The 26,560-nt window shown below is 42.4% G+C and overlaps 1 protein-coding gene across 1 annotated transcript in view; it reads left to right on the plus strand.

Moving 5' to 3' along the window:
- The window catches only part of IGSF11 (immunoglobulin superfamily member 11), a 175,445-nt gene that overhangs the window by 141,938 nt on the left and 6,947 nt on the right, over positions 1-26,560 (plus strand). The window contains exons 2-4 of the mRNA XM_081860526.1: positions 18,808-18,971; positions 22,141-22,348; positions 24,747-24,902. Coding sequence (XP_081716652.1) covers positions 18,808-18,971; positions 22,141-22,348; positions 24,747-24,902 — 528 coding nt within the window. The remainder of the gene's footprint in view (positions 1-18,807; positions 18,972-22,140; positions 22,349-24,746; positions 24,903-26,560) is intronic.

Consider the following 26,560-nt stretch of genomic DNA (forward strand, 5'->3'; position numbering starts at 1 on the left):
CTGCACACTATTTGAGGATTTTCAGTGGGCATATCAGTAATGGTGGACAAGCTTCCTTGAAAGATGTCTTGCCCATCATTAATGAAAGTTCCTTTGAATTTTATTCAGAGTTGTATCAGGATACAACTTCATTAGCCGATGATACCAGAGTGGGTTAAGAGTAAAGCAAAAAGCTCAATTAAAAACAGTAAAATAAATAAAACAAATAAAATTTAACTGCTGTACAATAAAACAGCATGCTAACAATTTTCACACACTAAATCAGCACCCAGAAAAAGATAATAACTGGCTGAATAGGTAGGTTTTCAGCCAGCAACTAAAAAGTAAATGATGGCAGCATCTGTACCTCCAGGGAAAAGGAGTTTCACAGTCCAAGTGCCACCACAGAGAAGGCCCTGTGCTGACTCTAAGTCACTGTGCACTGAGCTTGCCTCATTGATGGGACCACAGGAAGGGCTGCTCTTAATGCATGCCCTGTGCTGTTTTAAAACATCTTTATCATTTATTAGTCACTATTCAATTCAGTAAAATCAAAATACTTTGGCTTCACAGAATCACAGCAAGGTCCCTGCAGAAGTGGCCAGTTAAAACGTTTTAAATGTAGACCTTGGGGGCTACAAACATTTCGTGTCATGGATACCACAGTGGGGAAGTCATTGCAACTATCAATAAACATTTACCGTATTTTTCAGTGTATAAGACTAGGCTTTTTCCCTTTAAAAATAATGTCAAAAAGCAGGGGCGTCTTATACATGGGGGCGTCTTATAGATGAAAAAACTGGTGTGTGTGTGTGTGTGTTTTAAGTGACAAGTTGAGGGTGTCTCTGAGGCCACAAAACTCCTTTGGCGGTGGCAGTGGGGCAAATGTGGCCCATGGTACTGTATCTAGGTTTTCCTTTAGGATAACAATGGAGTTTAGATGTATAAACCATGATGGCAAAGGAATGCCATGCTACTTTATGGGAAGTTGGGGGGGGGTACTCAAAAATGGTGATTAGTTAACCTATGAGAATGCATACTAATTATATGCCAGTGGTTTGTTTGTTTATTTATTTATTTATTTAAAAGCTAAAAGGCAAAATACACCATAGTGCCATGATGCCTAAAGTACATGAAACAGCATTAAAATAGTATGGTTTATAAGAAAATGAGAGGGGGAGCATCTATGAAATAGCTTGTATTTATAGTTCTTTTATCTTTATCACTGTAGAATTGTATGCCTTATCAGAAAGTGCATTTACTCATGGAAGCCAGGGTACCCAATTTTTGCTGAGCTTCCCTCCACAATTCCATTTAAGTCCTCCATCCCTTCCATAAAGCTGCTTCTAAAGTTTGATGACCCTCTGGAATAGAGTGAGAAATGGCATGAAGTGCAGTGATGGGTGGGGCGGGGGATTGGAGAAAATGGAGTATCCTGTCTTGTGCAAGCGGGACCACTTGGAACGCTGGCAAAGCCACCATTGTATGCAATCCATTTTATTCATTTTTATATGTGCTATCACGTGGGTGTGATAAAACAATGCATAATTCAGAAGAGAGAGTTGTTTGTTTAAACATATCGGTGCCTTGTTATTTCTGGAGCATGCATTTGCGTCATCGCTAAGATAGCTTGGGTTTTTCCAGACAGTCATAATGGGAGCAGAGAGCAGTCCCACCTGAGGCCTGTTACAGAGTCCCGGTGGAGAGGATGTCAACATCTGAAGTGCAGAGACAAAACAAAGTGGGCTGGTTTTGAGGACCAGGAATGAGTTTCTCTTACTCTTCACACTTTAGTTAGGAGCGTAGGAAGCAGCCTAATACTGTGACAGTCCAGTTGTCCATCTAACTCAGTATTGTCTATACCAGTGGTTCTTGAACCTTTTTTCTCTGGGCCACACTTTCAAACTTTTCACACTTTTTTCTCTCGTGCCCCACCAATTTTTAAATTGATAAGAAATACACTAGAAAACAAAAAGAAACAACTCCTAGCAGTGATTGATTCATAACATAGAACACAACCAGTTTATAATGTGATCATGGGACATCCAGAAAGTATAAAGCAATGCAGCTATGTAAGAATGTGAATCATTCCCAAAATATAACGATAAACAAGCCTGTTGCATATGTACCTTAAGTATACCAACTCAATGAAAGGTGTGAGCTTGCCTTTGCCTAGTAATCTCATTTATATTAGTTCTAATTTGATAGAAACTTTTTTCTCCTCATCAACACAAAGAAGCCTTCCTTTTTCTGATCTTTCATATTTGTTAAGAGTTGGAAATCCCAGATCACAGAAATATGTCATGGAGAATTATAGAATAATAGCCAATGCTCTTGAAGAGAGGCATGGATACTGTTGCTGGTGGTATCTCTCCCCCCCCCCCAAAAAAATAGTTTGATACCATACCATACTCTACCCTACCCTACCACAACACACTGTACAACATACCATACCATCATGTTTAAATGTGTCCTTGATTGTCCTTGAATCTTCCCATCCCACTTGCCATCATCTCCTGTCACACCCGTGTGGCACACCACTCCCTTTGAGAATCACTAGTTTGCACCAACTGGCAGAAGCCTTCAGGGATTCAGACATGGGATGTTCCCAGCCTTCCTTGGAGATCTGGGGATTGAACCTGAAACCTGTGTGCAAAGCATGCCCCCTTAGAATATTGTGCATTTATTCTGTGGAGTTTCCCTCTTTTCTAGCCCATGTTTGGAATATCCATGGAAGCTGTGGAGCGTGTCAGATATCTGCAAATTTTCTCAACAGGTTATGTTCATGCACCCATCTAACCCGCGCCTCTTAGGATTCTCCAAGAATTCAGATGGAAACAGAAGTTGGAATTGCCAGTGTTTGCTTATTTGTCCCATGTCTGCAAAAGGAAATAAATCTAGCAAATACTAATCAATATTTGCTGCTTCTGCTGCTGTTTTTAGTCTGCGAACAGTAATTGATGAACACACCCACCCACCCCGCCAATTTAAATTGTGTTTCATTTGCATTGAAATGACTGGCCTTTGCATTGAAATTAACGATGTGGAAATAATTACATCATTGAATTTGTAACTTACATAAATTACATTAAATAGTGGACAATGAGACGAAAAGAACAGTACTTGGGGGGAAACCAAACTGCTGTGGAACAGAAGCAGCGCAGATTGTGACAAAGGCTGCTTGGAATGGAAATGACTGGCTTCTTACACCCCATCTTTAAAAGCACATGCAGCTGCTAGTTATATAAATCCTCTGCCTCTGAGTTACACCCCCTTCCCCATTTGTTCTGACAGGAACAAAGGTGACTAGCACTAAGGTGTATGGGTTATGTATTGCACTCTTCTTACTATTATGAATGATGGATTGTGTTATCGCATCCTTGTGATGCAGGAGTAAATGGCTCACACACCACACACAAGACCACACTTTTATACTCTGCATTAATTAATCCACCGTCCTAGTTCTATATTCACAGTCACTAACATAGATTAAAAACCTCACTTTACAGTAAACATATATTAGCAGGTTTGAAAGGATGGTTAATGGTACCAAGGATAATTATTCTGCATTAAGTGATCTAGAATATTCACCATCAGTTTGGTACTGTTCCATTTTCCATCCTGTAAAGGGTCAGAGGTCTCCCATGCCATGCTTTCTAGAGAAAATCAGTTGCTCTTTCTGTGGTGCAAAGAGGCATCGCAGGATCAATTAGCAAATGGGGCTGCCATTTTTAATGATTGACTTTATTAAATCAGCTACATTTTCCAGCACAAATTAAAATCTAGCTCCCATTTAAATCAGCAGTTTGGCCAAATTAAATCTTTGAGTCTTCTGCAGGGTTTGTTCTGCTTACTCCCTACTGTGACTAGGGCTGCAGTCTAAAAATCTCTGAATCAATTGCAAGTCCTAGTGGAGTTGTGCTTACTTTGGCAGTTTGTTGCCATGTGCAAATTAGTTTAGAATATACACAGACTCTTTAGGAATATAGGAAGCAGCCTTGAGTCAGACCACTGACTAGCAGCAGCTCTTCAGGGTTTCAGGTGGGATTCTCCCCCAACCCTACCTGGAGAGTCCAGGGATTAAACCTGAGACCTTCTGCAAACAAAGCAGATGCTGTGCCACTGAGCTTTGGTCCTTCTCTTTCAGACTAGACTTTGATTTTTTTTTTATGTAACAAAGTCAGCATATCATAGAATCATAAGGTTATGTGTATCTTATTTCTGTCTGGTGAGCAATGTATCAGGTGTTGAGAATCGTCACGTTCCACTCAAGTTTTTAGCAGGATGTTTCCCATATAACATTTACCATGCAAAAACAATGAATTGGAAAGTGGTGGAAGGGAGCGAGAGAGGCTGAAGTAACTGTTTCAGTAAGTGGCACTTACTTGTGTTTAATTGCTGTTGACTTCTGTCCTCCTGGCAGAAAATCTCTATCCCTCTGATTGCATTCATTTGCAAAGGGTGTTTAATAGGAAGATATGTCTTTGGCACTGATAAACATTTGGGTTAATGAAGTTAAAACATTCCTCTGCATTCAAAATGCCCCTCTGCCCAGAGGTTACAAGAAGATGCCCTTTGTATTTGAGTCCTCAGCCTTCCTCTAGAATAGAAAAAGTGATTTGCACTAGCAATGGGCTCTCCCCCCTCCCCAATTTCAGGCGTATGACAGGGTCTGACTCCATACTTCATCCAATTTATGAAATCCACTTTATCTGGGAAGACTTTTTTTGGAAGATGGCTGTGCATGAATTTATGTGTCAAGATCAGTGCACGCTGACCAATGCACAGTCTTTACAGTAAGGCTCTATTCCAATATCACAATGACCGGTAGATTTTTATGTACTGCAGCCTTCATCTGCCTTCACAGCCATTGTAACATGGTGCTTGTTACCTTCCGCCTGTTCTGCCATTGAGGACTTCTTGGATCATTCTTTGTTTAGCTCCGCCCCTTTGACCTTACCCTTTTGGGTGACACTTCTGGGAGTATGAGACTCCTGACAGCTTTGCTCACAAGGATCACAGGAACGTGCAAACTCACTCACCACAACAAGGTGATGATGAGTTACTTTATTTGGGATTGTAGTCTAAGCCACTGGAAAACTGGGGGCAGTGGGATCTGATTCAGGCTACTGTAGTACTTACAGGGGTATGCCGAACTTGTAGTTCAAACTGGGTCAATGGGAAGTTGGGTGACATCACTAATTCAAGCATGTTCCAAGGTTTTTTTTATTCAGTCTTCATCTTCTTCCTACTCACGGCAAAGGTACTGTCTGATTCATTCACTATTACACATAAGTTAAAATGACATAACGTAGCTCCATGCAGAGAAGAAATTTCCCCTTTCCAGGGTGACGCAAATGTTTTTATCAATGATATATGGCTTGTTCTCATGTCACACTTAATACAGGCGCAAACTAACTCATATAAGTGTGCAAGTGTTTGCGTGAAAGAGTGTGCACTTGTTGATTTGCACAGCTCAGCTATTGTGTACACAGGCTCTACACTTGTTAAAGGTTACATGGGACTAACTGTATGAATGTGCAGCTATTGAGTACAAAGATAGAGGGGTGCCTTTGTTGAATGCACTGTGTGAACACCCCTTTAATGATGGCAAGACATCTTGCATAATGCCATCATGTACACCATTTTATTATTTATTCAATTTATATGTCATCCTTCCTCCCAAAGGAACCTGTTCACTAACAGACCAGATCACATTGTCGAGGCCATTTAGATAAAGCAGCACTGGAGACAAATGGGAGCAAGGACAGTGAGGGCTAAGAAGGAGAAAGTTGGCACCAAGAAAAATCAGCAGCTTCTAGAGCCAAAGAAAGCCAAAGAGCATCAAAACAAAACAAAAGTTCAATGGAGGGCAGAGTGGATACAGTTAGTTCAGATGGAGTAAATATACTAATTTCATAGGGAATATCAGAATTTAAGGTTTAGTCATACTCTCTGTGAGCAGGAGTGCCAATGTTACAGTCCACAAATCACATTTGGGGTTGCAGCAAATGAATTGCATGCAGAAGTCACAGACTGCTTCCATGAGCCTGGCTCTGAGACTCAGCCTGCTACTGCACCAAATTTTGATTTGTTTCCCTTGAGCAATACTTCTAAACATCTGAAAAGCACGAAGGGGGTGTTATTGTTATTGTTATTGTTGTGATTATTACTGGAGGAATACAACACTGATTTATTATTAATAATAGTATCTCTGGTGATTATTTATATAGCAACAAAAAATAATTTCTAAGTACTTTTCTACTTCCCCAATCTGCAGGCTCGTTGGGATCCTGATAGCAAACGTTCAGATCCCAGATCTTAATGACCACAGTGTATTTGTTTGATGGATACTTCTCTCTGTGTCGGCTCTCAGAGCACTATACATAGCTAAAGCAGTGCTAAAGCAGATTCTTCCCTTCACCCATCTGTCCCACTGCCATTTTTGTCATCCTTATTTACACTCCAGCACACATGTGCAGACCTTAAGACGATTCCAGCCTATGTAACCCCATATCGGTTTGCCCACACCCCATGGGTTATGTTTCCAAACGCCTCTTGGGGGTCCTTCCCCCGCTCCCCCCTGATCTATTATTGATTATGTTTGCGCCTTGAGTCGTTTTCCTTTATTAGGCAGTTTATCACCATGCTACCTTTTTTCAGGGAGGAGGAGAAAATTTACGCTCCTGACCATAAATCATTTACAAGGCTGCTGGGCCATTAATGTATTTTTTATGGCTCGGCAAAGAGAAAATAGGAACAAGCCCCCTGGCAGAGCCTTCCTGACCCGTTTCGATTCCCCGGCTCCTATCGCAGACCCTCCGATTTTGGGAGCGAGCAGATGCATCCTTCTGCAGAGATACTGGCAGTTTTCATCTCCCCAGAGGGTCTGCATTGCTGTGTCAGCAAAGGAGTGCATGCTGCTGCTGCCGCTGCTGCTGCTGACTGCACTTGGCACCGATCCGCAACGCAGTGAATCTTTGCTGACTTGGCTCTGCTGAATGAATTTAAACAGAGAAATTGGGGGTGGGAGGAGAGGTTTGAGAGTAAGTGGCATGAGCAGTAGCAGTGTTGCTGCTGCCTGCAGATCCCAAAGAGGAACTTTAATTAGGTTTCTGCCCTCTGTGCTTCTGTGTTACTGATTTTTACTTGACGCTCTGCATTCTCTCCCATAACTCTGTCTTTCGGGGCTGGGCTGAGAAGGTAGTAGTGGTCATTAAGGTGAGTGAGTGAAGAATGCAGTTGGGCATATGGGGTTCAAATCTCAGCTTGGCTCACAGGGTGTCCTTTGCATCAGGTTGCTCATCGGCAAAGTGGAGGAGATGTTGATGATGTTGTTGCAGACTCTTTGGTTGTGGATGTTACTATGCAAGAGTGATTTTGCTTCTTATTATCTGAGTTAACCTATCTGCATGGAGTGCATCATTCATGGTCTGTGTTGGGCTAGAAAGACTGACATGGGAACAGTAGAAAACTAGCTTGTACTGAGTCAGATCAGTTGTTGCCTTTAGCTCAGAATTGTCTACGCTGACTGGAAATAGCTCTCTGGGGTTTCAAGTAGGGTTTCTTCCCAGACTTTTCTGGAGATGACTGGATTTAATCTGGAACTTTTCCCGTGCAAAGATGATGCTCTACCACTGAGCTGCAGACTGATTTTTTTTTGTCATGAATTATCACAATAAGTACAATAGATAGGGGAAATCATCTACTGTGTATTTAGGAACTGGTTCCTCATCGTATCTGGCAGCCTTGATGCACCAAAGCATGTAGAGTCACTGAATCTTGCTAATGCAGCTGTTCCAAAATTCCTCTGCAGGCAAATAAAAATGCAGGGACCTCAAGGTCTAACTGTTTCAGAAATTAGCAGTCTCTAGACTTGGCCAGTGTCAGATGCATCAGAGAAAAAGCATTAAACCTCCCATAATGTACCTAATTGTGCAATGCTATACCAAGGAGAAGGAGATTAATGCATGCCCCAGAGATTGATGGGGATTGATTAGCTTTACGCAAGCTAATGTCATTCTAGTTGCTATTTTTAGTCCTATCGGTGTACTTTCTTATATTTATAGTCTCACTAATAGTACAAAACAACTTGGATATCATCCTCTAAAACGCAACCACAGTTTAGGCTGGGGGAAGGGCAAGAGCAAATGAGGCTGACAAATAAACGTAGAGCGGCCAACAAAATCCAAATTCTGCACTTTAAATAAACCAGGCAAGTTTGCAGATTTACATAGCTACACACTTAATTTGCTCCCTTTGCTTTATTGCTATATTTTGTGTGGTAACATTTCCTTTTCATTTTTACAATTTTTCTTTTTAACCATGGATGAAGACAACATTGTGGCTGTTGTAATATTTATCTTGCGCCTTTCCTTTAAAAAATTGAAGGCAGCATACATCTTTCCACCCCAGCCCCCTGCCATTTTACTCTCATAGCAACCTTGTAAGGCAGGTTAGGCTCTGAGAGAGTGGCTGGCCCGATGTAAGGAAGTGACCTTCTTTGATGAATTGAGATTTAAACTTGGATCTCTTCAGTCCTTGTCCAAATTCTAACTACTACACCATACTGGAACTAGAAGAACATTGCAGGAGGAGGCAATTTGGTTTCTATATAAAGAAGATGCCCAGTCCTGTGCACAGTTTACTCAGAAGCAAGTGTACATGCAGTTGCAGTTTGGGAACCTTGGGAGAGTGCCTGTTGAGCTAAAAGTAAAAGAAAAGGATGAATTATGAGGAATGGGTGCTTACCGGTAACTCTTTTACTGCCTCCTGCTTCATGGAGTTCAAACCATAACATGATTCTTTGATCCCACATTCTGTGTAATGAGTGGTATGAGGGCAGCTCTGCAAATTTCTGGGCCTCCTTGAAAAGTCTGTGTGGTGTGTTGCAAAGGGTTCTTGTCCCCACATTTGATACTGTTCTAGTAATTGACTAGCCCAATACTTGTGTAGAGCTGACAGTGAAAGCCCAGAGGCACATAACTGTATCCAAACAACTTCTTGTTAGTGAGCATCATTACATCACAAAAGAATGTGCCAATATCTTCCTTCAGTGCATTCCAGTTAAGGAAACCTCTGTTCTCAGCTCAAGGATGGGGACTCTTTCTGTTGGCATGCATGGGCCACATTTCTCCACATGTCTGGTGGGGGTGCACATGCCAGCTGGGTGGGCAGTGCTAGAGCTGGCCGAGGATGGAGCCGAAAGTAACTCTTTTAATAAAGCAGAATCACTGAAGCCCATCTTGTGGGCACAACTATTTTAAGCATATTTATCTTATCGTCTTAAGCTCTGAATTCCTCCTCTTCTCTGTCACGGGCAGTTTGGCATTGAGAGGAAGGTAGACAGGCCTCCAGTTATCTCTGGAAGCGGCCTCCAAGCAAGGATGGAGAGACTCCTTCCTGCTGTCGGAGAAGGGAGGCTATGCTGCTTTTATCGTTGCTCACAGAGACAGCAGCTGAGTTCAGAGCAACCTGGGTCAGTGGGGCTTTGATAATCAGGCAGTTACTCTGCTTTGTTTCTGCCTGGCCCAGACGTATGCTATCAGCTACAAGAGAGGGGTGTCAGGTGGGAGCAGTGCAGCTTTGTGGGTAATGGATGTGGCTGCCAATACATTTGTTGGTAGAGCAGTCTCCAATGCGGAGGAACCTCTCAGGCTTGAGTGGCTCTGAGCATTAATTGTCGCATATGTCTGCTTATTTAGAGCGCTACATGACATGTAACCATGTACAATGAGTTGTAAAGATAACAACAGCCCTTGTTTTCTGTCAGACCCCCTGCCCCATACTTCTAAAGATGCTTATGTTAGCTAAGGCTTTTCCTTGCTTTATTAAATCAATATGTAAACAAAGGAGGAGATCCTTTAGATACCTGCTTTAACAACTGACACTGCAGTTTTGCATTCCGACAAAAAGCGTGTTAGATCAGTGGAGGGCTCTAGACAGCGGAAAAACAGCAGAGACCTAATGTATCTCTCCTTTTTCTGGGAAGTGACTCTTGCAGCACCTTGAAATACAAACTCCATGATCTCGTGTGAAAAATGCTGCAATGGTAATTTGCAACCAAAGAGAAGTCTGGGCTACGTGATCCTCAGTGGCAAATTATGCTGCCAGAGTCATTTCCCTGAAGGAGAGGAAGCCCATTGGATCCCTTTTCTGGCTGCAAATCCATGCCCCCTCCCCACTCCAGTGATAATTCTTATTTTTTTTTCCTTTGGGGAAAGGGGGAAAGGATGGCAAATGTCAAGGGGTTATATCAGTCAGGCTCCTTGAGAGCACCACTCAACACCGAAATGGCTTGATTGATTTTCACGACAAGCGCCAGGCTGCTCACTTATCTCTAACAGAGTTATGCCTCAGAGAGGTAAGCGTCCTCCAGTCCTTTCCCTCCCAAGAAAACTGGTGTAGTACTGGATTGCTGCCTTCTATTTTGGCTTCTGGCTCTGGAGCTGAACTGATTGGAAGAGGTGAAATTGACAAGGTGCCCTGTTTAAAACTCCTTTCTGTTGAGCCTGATGGAAAATGACCAGCTTTGGCCAGCTTCCACTTCCTTTCCCCCTTTGAGGATTTGTGCACAAACTCTTTGGCTTGGATCCTGAAATAAGTTAACTTAAGAAAGTTTGTGGAAGGAAAGTTTGCAATCCTCTTCTTCCCCCTATGAGCACCCCCACAGTCTCTGGAGGGTCAGAGGGGCCTCCTAAACTTCATGGAATGTGCATGTGCTGAGGGACAGAAGTGATGGGAAACTTTCCTTTGAACTTTCTTAAGTTAACTTAGCTTATGACCCATTTGGGGTGATTCCCCTTTCCTTGCAGGCAATCCCTTCACTCCCTCCCACATTGTTCCCTTGCACTCTGTTGTTCTAGAGGTCCTCCCTCCAGAAGGTTTTAGGGGACATGAAACTGTCATTTTATGAGCTTCCAGAAGTTAATGTAACTTAGAGCGCAAGTGTAGTAATGTGGTCCCCCAACCGCTTGCCCCTCCCTTGCCTATCTCTGCTCTCCGGCCAGACCAGGCTTCCTAGGGCAGGGTTGGCAGGTACATTACTTTTTGCAAAACAGAACGAAAACGACCCGGTAGGGCTGCCACCACTCCCTCTGTTCCAGGGGACCCAGAATCACAACCCAGGGAGAAGGCTGTGACCTGTTATCCTGGCTATCCCCCACTCCACAAGTTGTTTCCACAGACTTGCAGACAGAAATTCTACGGTAAAGCGTAACCAAACGTAAGGCTAGGACTTAGCCATTCCCCCGGGAAGGCACACAACTGAAACAGTTTCTTTCTTAAAAGTTTATTTTAAAATAACATAAAGAACATGCTAAAACAGCAGGCACATCTTTTGAAAGACACAGATGAAAAAATAAAGACGTTGCATAGTATAGCTAACTTACATACTCACAAAGCCTAACACAAATAGGATAGTTGAAGTCCTTTCAAGAATCCGCAAACTGAAGGCTTTTGAAGATCTCCATTTCAAAAGACGAAACGACTGCTATTAGATGGGATGTCACAGCCGGGCATCTTTGCGGATTGCAGTGAGCAATGGCAGAGAGCAACTTCTCAGACAATCCCCTGATCTTTTATTCACAATTCGCACTTGGCGTCGTAACTCTCAAGCCAATCATAAGTCTTAATTAATATTTAAACGCACCAATGACCGGCTTGCTAGTCAATCAATCTACCCCTTGGCAGCTGGGTCAATTTAGAATCCAGGACTCAAATCAAAGGGTTTCCTCCCTTCCGCGGAAACTTTCCAGATATACATTCCCAAGCAATTCAAGGACAGAAAACATCATTGGGGGGGGGGGGGGATATTCACACTCTTAGACCCAGGTGTCAGTCCTTTCATTAAATCAAGGCTTCCTTCATCCCAATAAACCTTTCACGCCAAGGAGCCTGCTAGTCTGAAGTTTAAAGATACACAACCTCTTTCCCAGGGTCCTTGTGGCCGATGAGATTCCCACAAGGCTTCACTCCTTTCACTTGACCAAAGAATAATTTCTAAGCAGTACCAACTTTACTACAGCAAGCCATAGACCCACCCATAGGCACATAGGAAACTACCTTATATTGAGTTGGACCATTGTTCCATCCAGCTCATTATTGTCTACCCTGACTGGCAGTGGTTTTCCATGATTTTGGACAAGAGTCTTTTTCTCATCTGTTCTTGGAGATTAAACCAGGATCTGATGTATGCAAGGCAGAGGCTCTGCACAACATCCCATTGAGCAACAGGGAGAAAGTACACGTGAACTGGTGATTGTGTGCAAAGAACTAGTGTAACGCAGTGATTAGAATTTTAGACTTTAACCATGGTTTAAAAATACTTGCTCTATGATCCTGAGCAAGTCACTGTCACCTAGCACTACCAAACTCCGTGGGGGTGATATGAGACAAAAAATATTTGCATGCCCTATCAACTGTACAGACGGTTGGGATCCAAATAAAATTAAATGAAGCAAAGCCCTTGTTATTATTAGTGGTCTTAGCTGCCCAGGAAGTAAAAGTCAGACCCTGACCCGACAGTTCTTGAGAGGTTTGGGGGTTTTTTGTCACAGAAACTGCCTTACTTCATCCCCAAAATTATTTTGCCTTTCTCTGTGCTTCATACCAATCAGCAGCACATGCCACAGTGTATTGTTGCTCACTCTCCAGTCTTTCTTAACATTGTCTTCAAGGTCTGTACTGCTTATTAGCTGTCCTTTCTGTGTTAGAGAAATCTTAACAGTTCAGGCTGGTGTTGCTAAGGTCTGGGAACTAAGTTTTGGAAACATTCACCAACAGGCATTCACGAGCAGATAAACCAAAAGCTTTTTTTCCTAGATGAATACTAATTTTAGACTCTGGCAAAAGTTCATTTTCCTATCCATCTGTCTTGAAATGTTTTCCATTAATTAATTATCACTTGCTGTGGTTTCCTCATGAGCTGTCTCACGGTGTGATGTCATCACCTGATTCAGTAATGTTTGTGTTTATCCTGCTTGCCTTGCCTTGCCTATATATATATATATATATATATATATATATATATATATGGGAATCTTCCATATATGGGGGAATCTTTCCAGCATGAGGAAAAAATATCATGGCAGTGATCAACGTTGAATCAACAATAAAACTACGTTCATAAAGCAAGCACAGAATTCATTACAAATCAGTAGATTAGCTTCATACGTCATCATAGATAGACCTACCTCAGGGAAAGCCTGGGTGAACAGATAGGTTTTAAGTAGGGTGCCTAAATGCTAATACTGTCTGATGTTCATAGGGAACACATTCCTTGGGAGTGTGCTTGTTAATGCCCTGTTGTTATTTACCAGTTGAAGGCCAGTGAAATGTCATGGCTAGATGCTGGTAGAAGAGGACTTCCCTTACCACTGCCACTTCCCTGTTCAGCATTCTCACTCCGGAACTGAAATGTGATTTACATTTTTGTTCCCAGAGTTTAGTTTATCCAACCTAGGACCTGGCTTCTTTCTTTCCCCAAGTTGGCCATCTGCACTCTGTTGACACAAAACTTTTAACTGGCTAAATAAATAGATGATTAAGGAACCCTACAACTCTGGACTCAGCTACACTAGTCAAATACATCATTATAACTGTGTTATAATCATGTGACACCAGATGGCCCTGTAGAGCTGTAATCAGTCGCCAGTGGGATTTTCAATAAAGAGCTCTTACAACCTTTCTTTCTGTAGCATTTCTTTTATCTGTGCAGATCCAGCCTCTGTTGGTGAGAACAACAACTACAAATTTCACTTCATAACAGAGGAACTCTGAATTGTTTCTTTTGTGCTTTAGATTTATCTGAACTTGACAGATACGATGCAGCTGCCCTGGACTTCTGCACTGTCTAGTACTGTCCTGGTGGAGATCCCACTGAGCCCTGGCACCTTGGGATAGAAGACGATACACTGATAACAAATACAGTGATTCCTCTCCAGCCAACCCAGGGAGCTGGTGCCTCAGCTTCAAAAACTCAAAGACAGTCACTGCCCTTTCTCTGGCCTTGGTGCTTTGTTTCTTGGTGCTTGGAAAGGGCCCCCTTTGCTCCTTCTGGAGCGGATGGCATCCTAGTAGCAGACTGACTCATTCATAGGCCAGAAGGGATTTGTGGCACAGACAACATCCTTCTTGTTCTTTGGCTGTCCTTTCTCTGTCAATGTCATTGATGCCTGGAACTGAATACCTTTGGTGGTGGACTCTTAAGACAGAGACTACACTCATGCAGTCGTGGCCATATTTCTTTGTTATTTTTATTAATCTCTTTTTTTTTTTTTTTTTTTTTGCCTGAACCTTTGGTGTAAGGATGAGACCTAAGTCCCAATAATTTTTGTGCCACTGTGCAAGAACTATCCTGGTCCGGTTGCCAAAACCATTTCGTGTAAAAGCAGGACATCTTTTTGGGGAGGGAAAAAAACCCCTGAGAGGAGGACATTGAAGAATAGTTCACTTACCACATGGTATTCTTATGGGCTATGTGTGAGTGTGTTTGTCTTTAAAAGAAGGCTCTGGGAATAGAAGGCTTCTGCTGGCTTTAAAAAATGTTTCCCAGCCAAAGCAATGATCTGCCAGACATTTCTCCTACACAAAGGAGAAACGGAATTGCAACATTTATTATTAACTTTGCTGCCTGATGCTTCAGGGCTGGAATGTAAAGCGTTGCAGAGAGCCTCAAAAAACAAAACAAACGAAAAAGGATTCCACTCTGGTCAGGCTGTTAGCAGCTTAGTCCCCTTACTCGTAGCAAGATTGCTCCCCTGGTGCTAATGTAAGTGAGTAGAGTTCTTCTGAGCGTGTATGCAGCATGCTGGTATGTTTCCAAGACTGAACTTTGGAAGTGGAGATGCACCGGCTAATTAAGCGATTTGGTTAGGAAAGGTGGCTGCTGTATGTGGGCAGTTTCACTTACCAAGATACTGACTGCCGGGCACTTCTGCACAACCTCATTGCACTGAATGGGATCCTCATTCACTTCTGTGGGTCATAGTTATGCCAGAGATGTTTCCATGAGCTGTGGCCTAGTCTACTGCTTGTGTGGGTTAACTGGATGTTACAAATGTGTACCTGGATTCATGTGTGCAGCCAGCATTCATGTATTTACATGTACGCACTGCTGAAAGGTTTAGGATCTTTTGCTGGAGTTACAACATGCGTTTGTTACATAAATACTGTACATGAGTTCCGGCTGCATACATGTGAGAGCAAGTATACACTTGTAACATGGATATTGCTGGCCCTTTAAGGACAACTTCACATCAATGTTGTGTGTGTGTATGTATTTTTAGAGTTGATGTGTAAGTGTTGATAAGTATTTTAAAATGTTTTCATGTGGCACTGGCCTACTTGGTTCAGTTAGGCATTTTATTGTTGCTTGCCCAAGGATCGATAGGATGAAAGGTTCATTTATAACTGTAAGTGAGGAAATAAATCAATAAGGTATAAACACACAGGATAAACTTGTGTGTCTATTTTGCCATTTATACCCCCTTTTTTTACACAGAAAAGAAAGCTGTGTAAGAAAACAGTGAAGTATGAAGCTACAGGCGGCAGTTTTTGGTATTTGGGGTCAAGGGTGGGATTGGCTTGTACTAGAATCTGCAGTTTGGCTGACCAGCTCTAAAGCATCCCACAGTTCTTAGTAGCCTTGTAGGATGAACCACTGCAGAGGCCTCTGGGTATCAGAATTTAGAAGCTTTGGCAAAGGCTGTGGCCAATCCAGTGTAAATCTATATGTCCCCAAAGCATGACCCACAGGGCCAACTGGGAGGGCCTGATCTATGTCAGTACTCACAGAGGACCTGAACACTCTTGAACATAAATGATTATTTTAGGATTACTTGGGGCCTGGCATGGAGAGTATGGTTCCAATAATTCTTCCAAACATGCACAGATGGATTAAGGGCTTTTGCAGAGTCTGAAGTCTGCACAGATTAAGTTGTATACATGTGTGAGGAAAGGCTGATCTACACTGTTCAGATTGCTTCCATTACAAAACCTTCATGGCACTGGAGTGTCCTGACAATGTTATTGGTATGCACTAATACTTAGGGCTGAGGAATATGTACAGTGGTACCTTGGGTTAAGAACTTAATTCGTTCTAGAGGTCCGTTCTTATCCTGAAACTGTTCTTAACCTGAAACACCACTTTAGCTAATGGGGTCTCCTGCTGCCACCGCATCGCTGCTGCGTGATTTCTGTTCTCATCCTGAAGCAAAGTTCTTAACCCGAGGTACTATTTATGGTCAAAACAAAATAAAAAAATTCCTTCCAGTAGCACCTTAAAGACCAACTGAGTTAGTTCTAGGTATGAGCTTTCGTGTGCATGCACACTTCTTCAGATACACTGAAACAGAAGTCACCGGATCTTTCTATATAGTGAGAAGGTGGGGAGGGGTATTACTCAGAAGGGTGGTGGGAATGGGTGATTGGCAGATAGCTGCGATGAGCCTGTTGACGACTCTTAACGACTGCAATAGGTCTAACAGGAAAAAGCAAGGGGTGAGAAGGTGAAAAATGGCTTTGTCATGTATAATGAGATAAGAATCCAATGTCTTTGTTCAAACCAGGTCTCTCCATAGTTTTAAGTTTGGTGATAAGTTGCAATTCAGCAGCTTCTCTTTCCAGTCTATTTCTGAAATTCCTTTGTAATAGAACAGCTAATATATAGCACTATATAGAAAGATCCGGTGACTTCTGTTTCAGTGTATCTGAAGAAGTGTGCATGCACACGAAAGCTCATACCTAGAACTAACTCAGTTGGTCTTTAAGGTGCTACTGGAAGGAATTTTTTTATTTTGTTTTGACCATGGCAGACCAACACGGCTACCTATCTGTAACTGGTACTATTTATGGGTTAGCGGAGTCTGTAACCTGAAGTGTTTGTAACCTGAAGCATCTGTAACCTGAGGTACCACTGTACCTATAAGTGCAAGGGGGTGGTTTTGACTATCTAAAACTATTCAGATTTCACCTAGAAGTCCAGATAAATAATCCAACGTGTCTCAACTCATTCTGAATGGGAAAGAAGTTTGCTCACTCCTAGTTTGCCATTTAATCACATTTATGCAAATAGCTGGTGATTACACCTTGGCTGGAGAATCAGTAGACTTGAGGTCAAACTAGATGAGATGTTAATCACACAGCGATTGTGTGGTTAGCTTTTGAATAAATTACAGGTGCAGGAACAGGAGCTAATCTGGATTGGGACCCTGGCAGGGGAGGGCAGGGGAGGTTTAACCCTTTGACACACACCCCTGCCTCATTGTCCCATTATGGATGAGGACATTCATGTCTTCAGTTTACTTTTTAAAAAGCTATTGCTAATTGCATGGTATTGATGTCTCATCTGGTTTGGGCCTCAGGTATTTAAGGTTCTTTTAGTGGGAATTCTGCTGTTAGGATTCAGAAGATACGAACATAGGAAGTTGCCCTGTATGGAGTCATCTAGCTCAGCAATATTTACACTGACTGTCTGTGGCTGTTCAAGGCTTCAGACTGGATACATTATCCGTTCCACCTGGGGGTGCCTGAGACTGAACCTGTGTGCAAAGCAGATGTTCTACCACTGAGCTAAGATGATGATGATGATGATGATGATGATGATGATGATGATGATGATAATAATAATAATAATAATAATAATAATAATAATAATAATAATATAATAATAATAATAATAATAATACCCCGCCCATCTGACTGGGTTGCCCCAGCCACACTGACTGACTTCCAACATAATAAAAACACTTCCAAGGAAATATAATAAATGAACAGATAGAGAATAAAAATCCAACATATATACCAAGTGTTACCACACCACCCCAGCTTCCCCCTTCTTCTTCCCCAATTTCATTCTGTATACAACACTAATGACTCACTTCAAATGTAAATAAAGATTCTACAACCAGAAAAAAGACAAGGCATGTACTTTTGTAAATCAAAAGTTTAATAAAAATTGTTTGTTTGAAAAAAAAGAGAACAAAACATCAAACATAAAAAACTTCCTGATACAAGACTCCTTTCAAAGTTGTGTAGTTGTTTATCTGTTTGACATCTGATGGGAAGGTGTTTCACAGGGCAGGTGCCACTACCAAAAAGGCCCTTCCCTAGGATAAATATATTTCTGAATGCAAATAGGTTGTGGGGTGTAAATAAATGTAGTGGATTGTAAGCCTGTGGGCAAGAACTGTTGTGAATTATTATAAAGCTTCTAAAGTGCTCAGTACTAGTTAAAGACTTTGGAAATAATAAATGGTGGCGGTGGTGGAAGGCATGGCTAGAACAAGGAACTTGTTGAGAGCAGTTCCTTTTTTCATTTTGCTTTTGCTTTGTGCACTTCTATGGTGCTGCATTCATTTGTGCCTCAGAACCAGCCTGTCCCAACAAAAGCAGATGCAAACTCAGCATACGTTCCTCCTCCATACTCCCTTGCCACCTTTCCTACGTTTACCTGTCAGAAGCAGTTGTTGTGTGCGCCATCCCCATCTGTAGCCCTGCAGCTGCTATTTAGCTTAGCAATACGAATCTTTGTCTTCTATATGCCTCCTGCATCCTGCGCACCAAGAGCCAGAGAGGCGCCACAGACTGTCCTGGATTGCTCCAGACAGTGGAAAGTCTTGGAAAGTGGGCCAAAGCAGTGGCCTCATTGCGGGGAGGGGAGGGAAAACAGGAGAGGAAGTGAGGATGTTCAGGGTCACAGCAGGGAAGATGGGAAGCTCACTCTTGCATTTGTGCACCTACTAAGTATGTATGTCATTGCAGGCAAAGGTTGAAAAATGGTCTCCTGGATAAATGCAGCATGTCACCTTGGTGCCTCTTTCTTTACAGGTCTAGTGAGTCCCCTGGAAGTGTTTATGAACACAAGGAGTGTTGAAGTTGCTCGGGGCCAGACGGCGGTCCTGCCCTGTACTTTTACCACCAGTGCTGCGCTTAATAACCTTAACGTCATTTGGATGGTCACGCCACTCTCCAATGCCAACCAACCTGAACAGGTACCAGACTCTTGATGGAAACACAGAACTAGTTGGCCAAAAAAACCCCCCAACAATAGGCTCATAAGATGGCTTATAAACCAATGCAAATAACAGAAGACTTGCCCTTCGGTTTACAATCTAGTGCTGCATCAGTTGTGCTGGTTTCCCCCAATTACGTTCTGGAAATGTGGAAAGCAGCCAGACTATAGCCACAAATGCCCTTTTTTGGCTGTAATGTGTGAATGGACATCTTACAAGTGTGTCTGATGAAGCTCTGGGGAGTTTCTGTAGCATATGTTTCCGAGACCCACACATTGACTGTTGGTGTTTCGGATATCTTCTCTGTGTTCAGCCACATCCAGCATGGCCAATGATCAGAGGTAATGGGAGCTGGAGTCCAGGAAATTCTGGAGACTACAGCATTGGCTACCCATACCCTAGGGTGTAGGGGTGCAGCAGACAGAGGAACTTCCGTATGAGGAACTTCTGATTTGAGCCTTGTGGTGCCAAACAGGCCACTGGGTGTTGCTAAGAAGTAAAAGCATGAGCAGAGACTTATAACTCACTTGATGTAGTATTCAGATAATCAGATATAGTACAGGAATGATTGGTGAAAGGGCCTAAATCTGGAGAAAGGCATGCAGAGGGTTGGTGGTGGAATAATTTAGTCACTGCATTCTTTTTTGTTTCGTTGTGCATTTATTTGCTTTTCATTCTATTTCATGACTGATTTGGAACTTGTTTATTTATTTTCCTTATTCCTATTTGCTTTTGGTGAGACGCCCAGCTAATTTTCTACTTCCTTTAACTCTGATACTTTCCAGTAACAGCCTACAGTCTACTGGTAGGAAATAAAATGAAATTCAATTGAAAATCTAGTTTTTTCTCATTTCTTTACATTGAATTCTGCTGGAATAGCCTATACAGGTCATAGAAAGGTTTCTGGGGGAGGGGAAGGAGAGAGGGAACAGTTAGGCTATGCCTGTGCATCTTTTTTGATTACATCAGACTTGTCAGATTTCAGATAGGTGGGACAAAGGGTCCTTATTTTATAGACAAATTGTTTCATTTTGTTTCATTTTTTAAAATGAATTCAAACTCAGGCTTATGCTTGTTATTGAAATACACTTGAATACATGAAGAAATTATTATTTATTATTTATTATTTATTATTATTGAATTTATATACCACCCTATACCCAGAGGTCTCAGGATGCTTTACAGAATAAAATCAAAATATAAAACTACAAAATACATAATCAAAATAGCAACTACAACAATATAATCCCCCCCCCCAAAAAAACCCCTCACATTTTAAAAAGGCATAGGATGTCAATCAAATCATCCAAAGACCCAGTTAAAAAGGAACGTTTTTGCTTGGTGCCTAAAGGTGTATAATGAAGGTGCCAGACAAACTTCCCTGGGGAGAGCATTCCGCAGAGGGAGAGCCACTGCAGTGAAGACCCGTTCTCGTGTTGCCACCCTCCAGACCTCTCAAGGAGGAGGTACACAAAGAAGGGCCTCAGAAGATGATCTCAAGGTCCGGGTAGGTTCATATGGAAAGAGGCAGTCCTTGAAGTATTGTGGTCCTGAGCTGTTTAAGGCTTTATAGGTCAAAACTAGCACTTGGATTTGGGCCCGGAACCTAATTGGTAGCCAGTGCAGTCGGACCAGGATCAGTGTAATATACTGAAACCGTCTCGCTCATGTGAGCAACGTGGCTGCTGAATTCTGCACTAGCTGAGGTTTCCGAACTGTCTTCAGAGGCAGCCCTATGCATAACGCATTGCAGTAATCTAACCTTGAAGTTACCAGAGTATAGACAACAGTAGTTAGGCTATCCCTGTCCAGATAGGGACGTAGCTGAGCCACCAGCCAAAGCTGGTGGAAGGCTCTCCGGGCCACTGAGGCCACCTGAGCCTCAAGTATCCTGGAGTTCCCCCAAGCTACAAATCTGCTCCTTCAGAGGAAGTGTAACCCCATTAAGAGCAGGCGTTCTCCCACCCACTTGCAGTGCCTCAGTCTTACCTGGATTGAGTTTCAGTTTGTTGGCTCTCATCCAGTCCATTACTGAGGCAAGATGCTGGTCCAGCACTTCCACTGCCTCAGCTGCAGATGTAAAGGAGAAATAGAGCCGAGTGTCATCAGCATACTGCTGACAACAAACTCCAAATCTCCAGATAACCCCACCCAGCGGTTTCCTGTAGATGTTGAACAACGTGGGGGATAGGATTGAGCCCTGCGGAACCCCACATTGAAGGTTCCACAGGCCTGAAAAGCACTCCCCAAGCAACACCCTCTGGGAACGACCATCCAAGTAGGACTGGAACGACCGCAAGGCGGTGCCACCCACCCCTAGTTCAGCAGTTGCTTCAGAAGGATACCATGGTTGATGGTATTGAAAGCTGCTGAGAGGTCGAGAAGAATTAACAGGGACACATTTCCCTTGTCTTTCGACAGAGGTCATCATACGGGGTGACCAAAGCAATCAATACGTATACATTTGAATTGAAACACACACACACACACACTGGTAAATACTGCTGCTTTTTCTTGTGCTGATTTACCAAAACGTAAAATAACACATGCAAAACAGTAAAATGGCACACCAAAAATGAATCTTGATGCAAATGCATAAAAGCCGCTTTATTTTCCCCTAATGCATTCTGCACATCGTTTTTATGTGTGGGTGGGTGAATGTGAAAGAACAGACCATGTTCAATACTCAGTACAAAATTTGCAAATATAAAATAGTAACAGAGAAGGGTTCCTAATGGATCGGTTCCACTTTGGAAATGAGACCATGTATTCCAGAACTCCAAAATGCAGAGGAGGGAGATATGCAAACTCCCTCCCTGCTTATAAGCCTTTTTGTGTCCTCCTTCTAAATAGAAAGACATATAAAATTGACTAGGCTTGACTCTTCCCTTTAGGGGAACACTTCATTGTAGTTTCCCCTATATCTTTTAAATCTATTGTGCAAATACCTCTCCATGGTGGCAAAAGTAGAAGCAGTGCGTAGTAAGTACCCAGGAGCTCCATATGGCTTATCTTACCCTCAGAACACAATTGTTGTATTTTAATTGCACTAAAACCACAGGACACTGAAGCCTCTGTATATTGAGTGAACAAGTCCTCTTTTAACCATTGCTTTGTTAAGGAGAAGTGTCATATCTTTGTTTTTCAGGTTATTATTTACCAGGGGGGTCAGATTTTTGATGGTGCACCCCAGTTTTATGGGCGAGTGGGGTTTGCAATGACGATGCCAACCACCAGTGCCTCCATCTTCATCAACAACACCCAGCTTTCAGACACTGGGACCTACCAGTGTTTGGTCAACAATCTACCAGACCGAGGTGGCCGGAATATTGGAGTCATTGGGCTCAACGTCTTGGGTATGTGCTTTGCTCTATTCCAGACCGTTGATAATCACGAAAAGCCTGAAACAGGAGGCTGGTTTTCCTTGAAATTTGAAATAGCTAGTCTGCCACATAATGGCACAGGTGGGACAAAATGTTGGGCTCTGTGAGTTCAAAACTGCTTTCAGATGGTGGAATATTAGACCTTCAGGGGTGTAAGCCTAAAAACGAAACAAGGGAGCTTCCCCTCTCCTTTACATACTGTAACAAGTACAGTATCAGAAAGCACTGGATGTATTCTTGCAGAGGAGAATTTCACCTCAAGTGGCTTTTCCCATTGTAGTACATGGTGACAGGAAAAGGTGCACCGGGCAGACGTTTCTATTTTGTGTCTTTGTGACCTTTAGGGAAAGAAGCCTAATTAGCATGGGGATAAAGCAAACCTTGGCTCTCTAGATCTAAGCTTCTGCTCCTGCCATCACTTAACAGGGGTCTACTGTGAGTGACGTGCGCAAAGATCCAAACCAGAGGGTGGAGGCAGGAGCACTGTCCAAAACAAGTGAGGTTGAATTCCAGGGAAGGCAGATCAGGGTCTGTGGAGTTAAGAGGCAGGCCATAAATAAAGTTGGACAGGGGCCGTGGTTCAAGACAGCAATGAGGAGAAAGAGGAGAAGGAGTTGGTCAGAGACCTCACATTTCAGCCAAGTGGCACAGACTGAGAAGTGGGCTCCAAACCTCAGATTTTAAAGGGCCTGGTGTGCTCAGATGGGTCCTTGGGTCTGCTGACTGGTGATTCATCCTACGTGGAACTCTTGGAGGCCAATTTACCAGGCTGTAAACCCAATGAAGTAGAGTAGGGCCTTTCAGTCCATGGGCTGGATTGATTCCTGGCCAACCAAGAAGAGTCAAGTGAGTGGGGCTAAAATGTTCCTGGGGCCTTAGGGATTTTTATTTTATTTATTGTTTTGCCTCAGTCAACTTTTACTTTCCTCACATAAACAGACAATTTATTAGGGTGGGGTACTCCCTTCATTAAACCTTTGTTTCCAATTAAAGGGGGAATTCAGTGCCATTGATAGAGGAGGAAGAAAGTAATTTGATTTATGGTGTATACTTCATAAATGTAAAATAATATGAGGTGGTAGATTTTATGTGTCTTTCATATTATTATTATTTTTAAAAAACTTCCTTAAAGGTAAGCTAGCAGCCCTCAGACCACTACCTTGTATTACTGTATTACTTTAGGCCCCAACCTACAGAAAGGATTTCTCTTCTTAATCCTTTCAAAAACAGCACCCTGGAATCCACCAAACATTCAGATCAGTTCTACTATTTACCAACTTTCTGCCCAATATTTTGACGTATTTATGATATTATTATTACTACTACTACTACCACTTGACATCACAGGAGGAGAGGCTCACTGACCATTTCCACAAAATTCCTTAGTCTATGCAGTTGAGCAAAACATGCTCATTCCAGTTTAAGTACTGACAGCAGTTGTAGTACTTGCTGTGTTAAATACAAGTGGGAGAAACGAGGGAATGCATGTCTCTGGTTCACTTTTATCATGTCCCTAATATTTAATTGAAAACTTGATGTTTCCAAAGTTATCGTATCTTATTTTTCTCAACAGTTGTGTTACCATTTTGCAAAAGGAATAACATGAAACCTACCATCTTCATTCTGTTACCAGAACTGGCTTAAAGCAAAAAGTTTTAATGATATCTTTATTGTATAAGCTGGTGGGGAGCTGCAGATGTTGTTCTTCCCCGTAGAGGACACTAATCGAAAATGGCCACAATTAAGTCAGCAGTTATGACTGAGCTGGCTCACTAGCTACAAAAGCCTTAGCAGGTGACCTCGCCTGTTGCTTCCCCTATTAGTCTTAAGCCATCTGTATCTTTTGTTTTCTCAGCCTGTCTTTTTGTTCTCTTTCTTTTTTAAAAAATCAAATCAAATCTACCCATACTCCATTATTCCAATCCTTAAGTTCATTTCTCCACATTTCTCTGTCAGTTTGAACTTCCCCCCAAATAAAGTCCCCATGAAAATTAGCAGTTGTGTTCAAATTCATCCTACCATAAACATTTTTATGCACTTTTGTATAATATACACATTTCTGCAATTTCCCCTAATACAATGAATTTTTGTATGTGATTTACCCTAAAATATGCATGTATATGCACTCTTCATTTTTGTACACATTACTTGGCTGGGGAACCACATTACAAAATCCATACAGCTGCAAATTTTGAAGGATTTTTTTTTTGGGGGGGGATGTGAAATCTGTAAGTTCACCTTCAGTTGTGAACTGAGTTGAATTTCTCTCCCACCCCTCCTCCTCCAGGGCCTAGAGTCCTGACTGGTCACACTTTTCTGTTGAACGCAGCTCCTGACCTAACTGTTGCTCTGCCATCTTTTCTTCCTGCAGTTCCTCCATCTGCCCCAGTCTGCAGAATTCAGGGCTCTTTGAACATTGGCAGTGACATCACGCTGACATGCAGTTCAGAAGAAGGCATCCCTCGGCCAACCTATTACTGGGAAAGACTGGACAGTGCCCCCAAGCTGCCCCCGACAGCCACACAAGGTGATCATTGCATCCCCCCACCCTACAACTGCATTTTCCAAGAGAGTTGGTCTAATTTTCCCTTCACTTGTTCTGCTGGCACTAAGGTCACAACTTTATGTGGTCTATCCCAAACTGCTGATGGACTACCTGGGTTTCAGGGCAGGAAACACCAGATCCAAGAAGGTCACAGTGGGGAGGGGAGTGATAATGTTGCTGTGATAAGTGCAGAAACTCACTAAAAATAAGGAATAGGGAGAAAATACACTGTCCAAAATAATGAAAGCAACTGAGCCTTTAGAGTACTGGGTGCCCTCTAGTGGAAATTCTAATCACAGTATTAGAAAAGCACACATACCTTAGAGCAGGGGTGGTCAACCTTTCTGCCCAATGTGCCATAAATCCACTCCAGAGCATGAGGCAGTGCCACTGTAGGGTACACCAGTCTCCACAACTCCCATTATTGTTGTGCAGTCTTGTCTCTAGCCTGTTGAGCCTGGGAGTGCAGTGCAGAAGAGGCAGGCCTGAGTGCAGGTCTGATGCTGTGCCATAATAGTTGGCTTGCAGAACTGTGCTGCAGCTCAGCCACCCTTACTTTAGAGATGCATGCTTCATGTCTATTAGGGATTTGAATTAATGAGCCAGCCCAATATTCATCTCTTGCATTCCTGCTGATGGTTCCACTCCAGTCTGTGAGTGAAGGCTAGTTCACAGATGCTTAAAAAAAAAAAAAAAAAGTGGTTTGCAAAGTGTGTGGAATGAATATGAGCATGTGGGTGAAGCAGCCATAGGATCATGCACAAACAACCATGTATTGATTGTGCACTTTGGTGGTGTGCTGAAATATTATCTTATATTGAAAAAATCATATAGTAAAGCAATCATTTAATTGATATATTGTGTTCCCCCAGTGCCACCTGCATTACTGTTTGCCAACTCATTATATCCTAGGGTTATATCCTAGGGCTGTGCTGAATGCTCACAGGTAAATACTTTTGTTGCAAAAGGGGAGCATTCATGAGCCTCCAGATATATTTCCTCAAATATTTAGCTGTGCTCATGCCTGTTTTCTGCTGTTCACTGCCTGTGTCAATAGGTCCTGGTGTAGATTTTATTTCTTTCTGGGAATAGTTATCCCAGACGATCAGGTTTCATGTAGCTATGGTGATAATATCAGAAGAACATGGGGTCACAAGATGTTATCACAAAGCCAATTCAAAGTGAGGGCAGTGTGTTTCCTTCCATCACTCAGAGTGAGTAAGAACTTTCATCCTTTTTGTGCAAACACACCCTGAAAAAATGTCAAAAGGAGTGATTGGGGGGGGGGGTAAAAGTGGCCACAATCACACACACACACACAGCCCCTTTTAGCTGATATGTTTAATATTATTTTGTTACATTGCTTTCATGTTTTTAATTGATTTATGTGATGTTTCACTGGTCCAGCTCACACATACCACTAAACTACTAAGGCATAGTATAATGTTATAAGGTTGAGTCACAGTGAGCCTCAGGATTCCACACAACCCTTACCTCTTCTCTTCTAGTATGGTCATAAACTTCCACTTCCATTTCAGATTAGCCACAGCTCAGTTGTTTCATCAGAACCCTGAACTGCAGTTAATTTTAAGTATGGTTTGCAGAAAGAAGCCAACTTCTTAAACTATGATTTGAAGCTG

The sequence above is a fragment of the Podarcis erhardii genome (genome assembly GCF_964252035.2).
Source record: "Podarcis erhardii genome assembly, chromosome: 4".
Classification (NCBI taxonomy): Eukaryota; Metazoa; Chordata; class Lepidosauria; order Squamata; family Lacertidae; genus Podarcis; species Podarcis erhardii.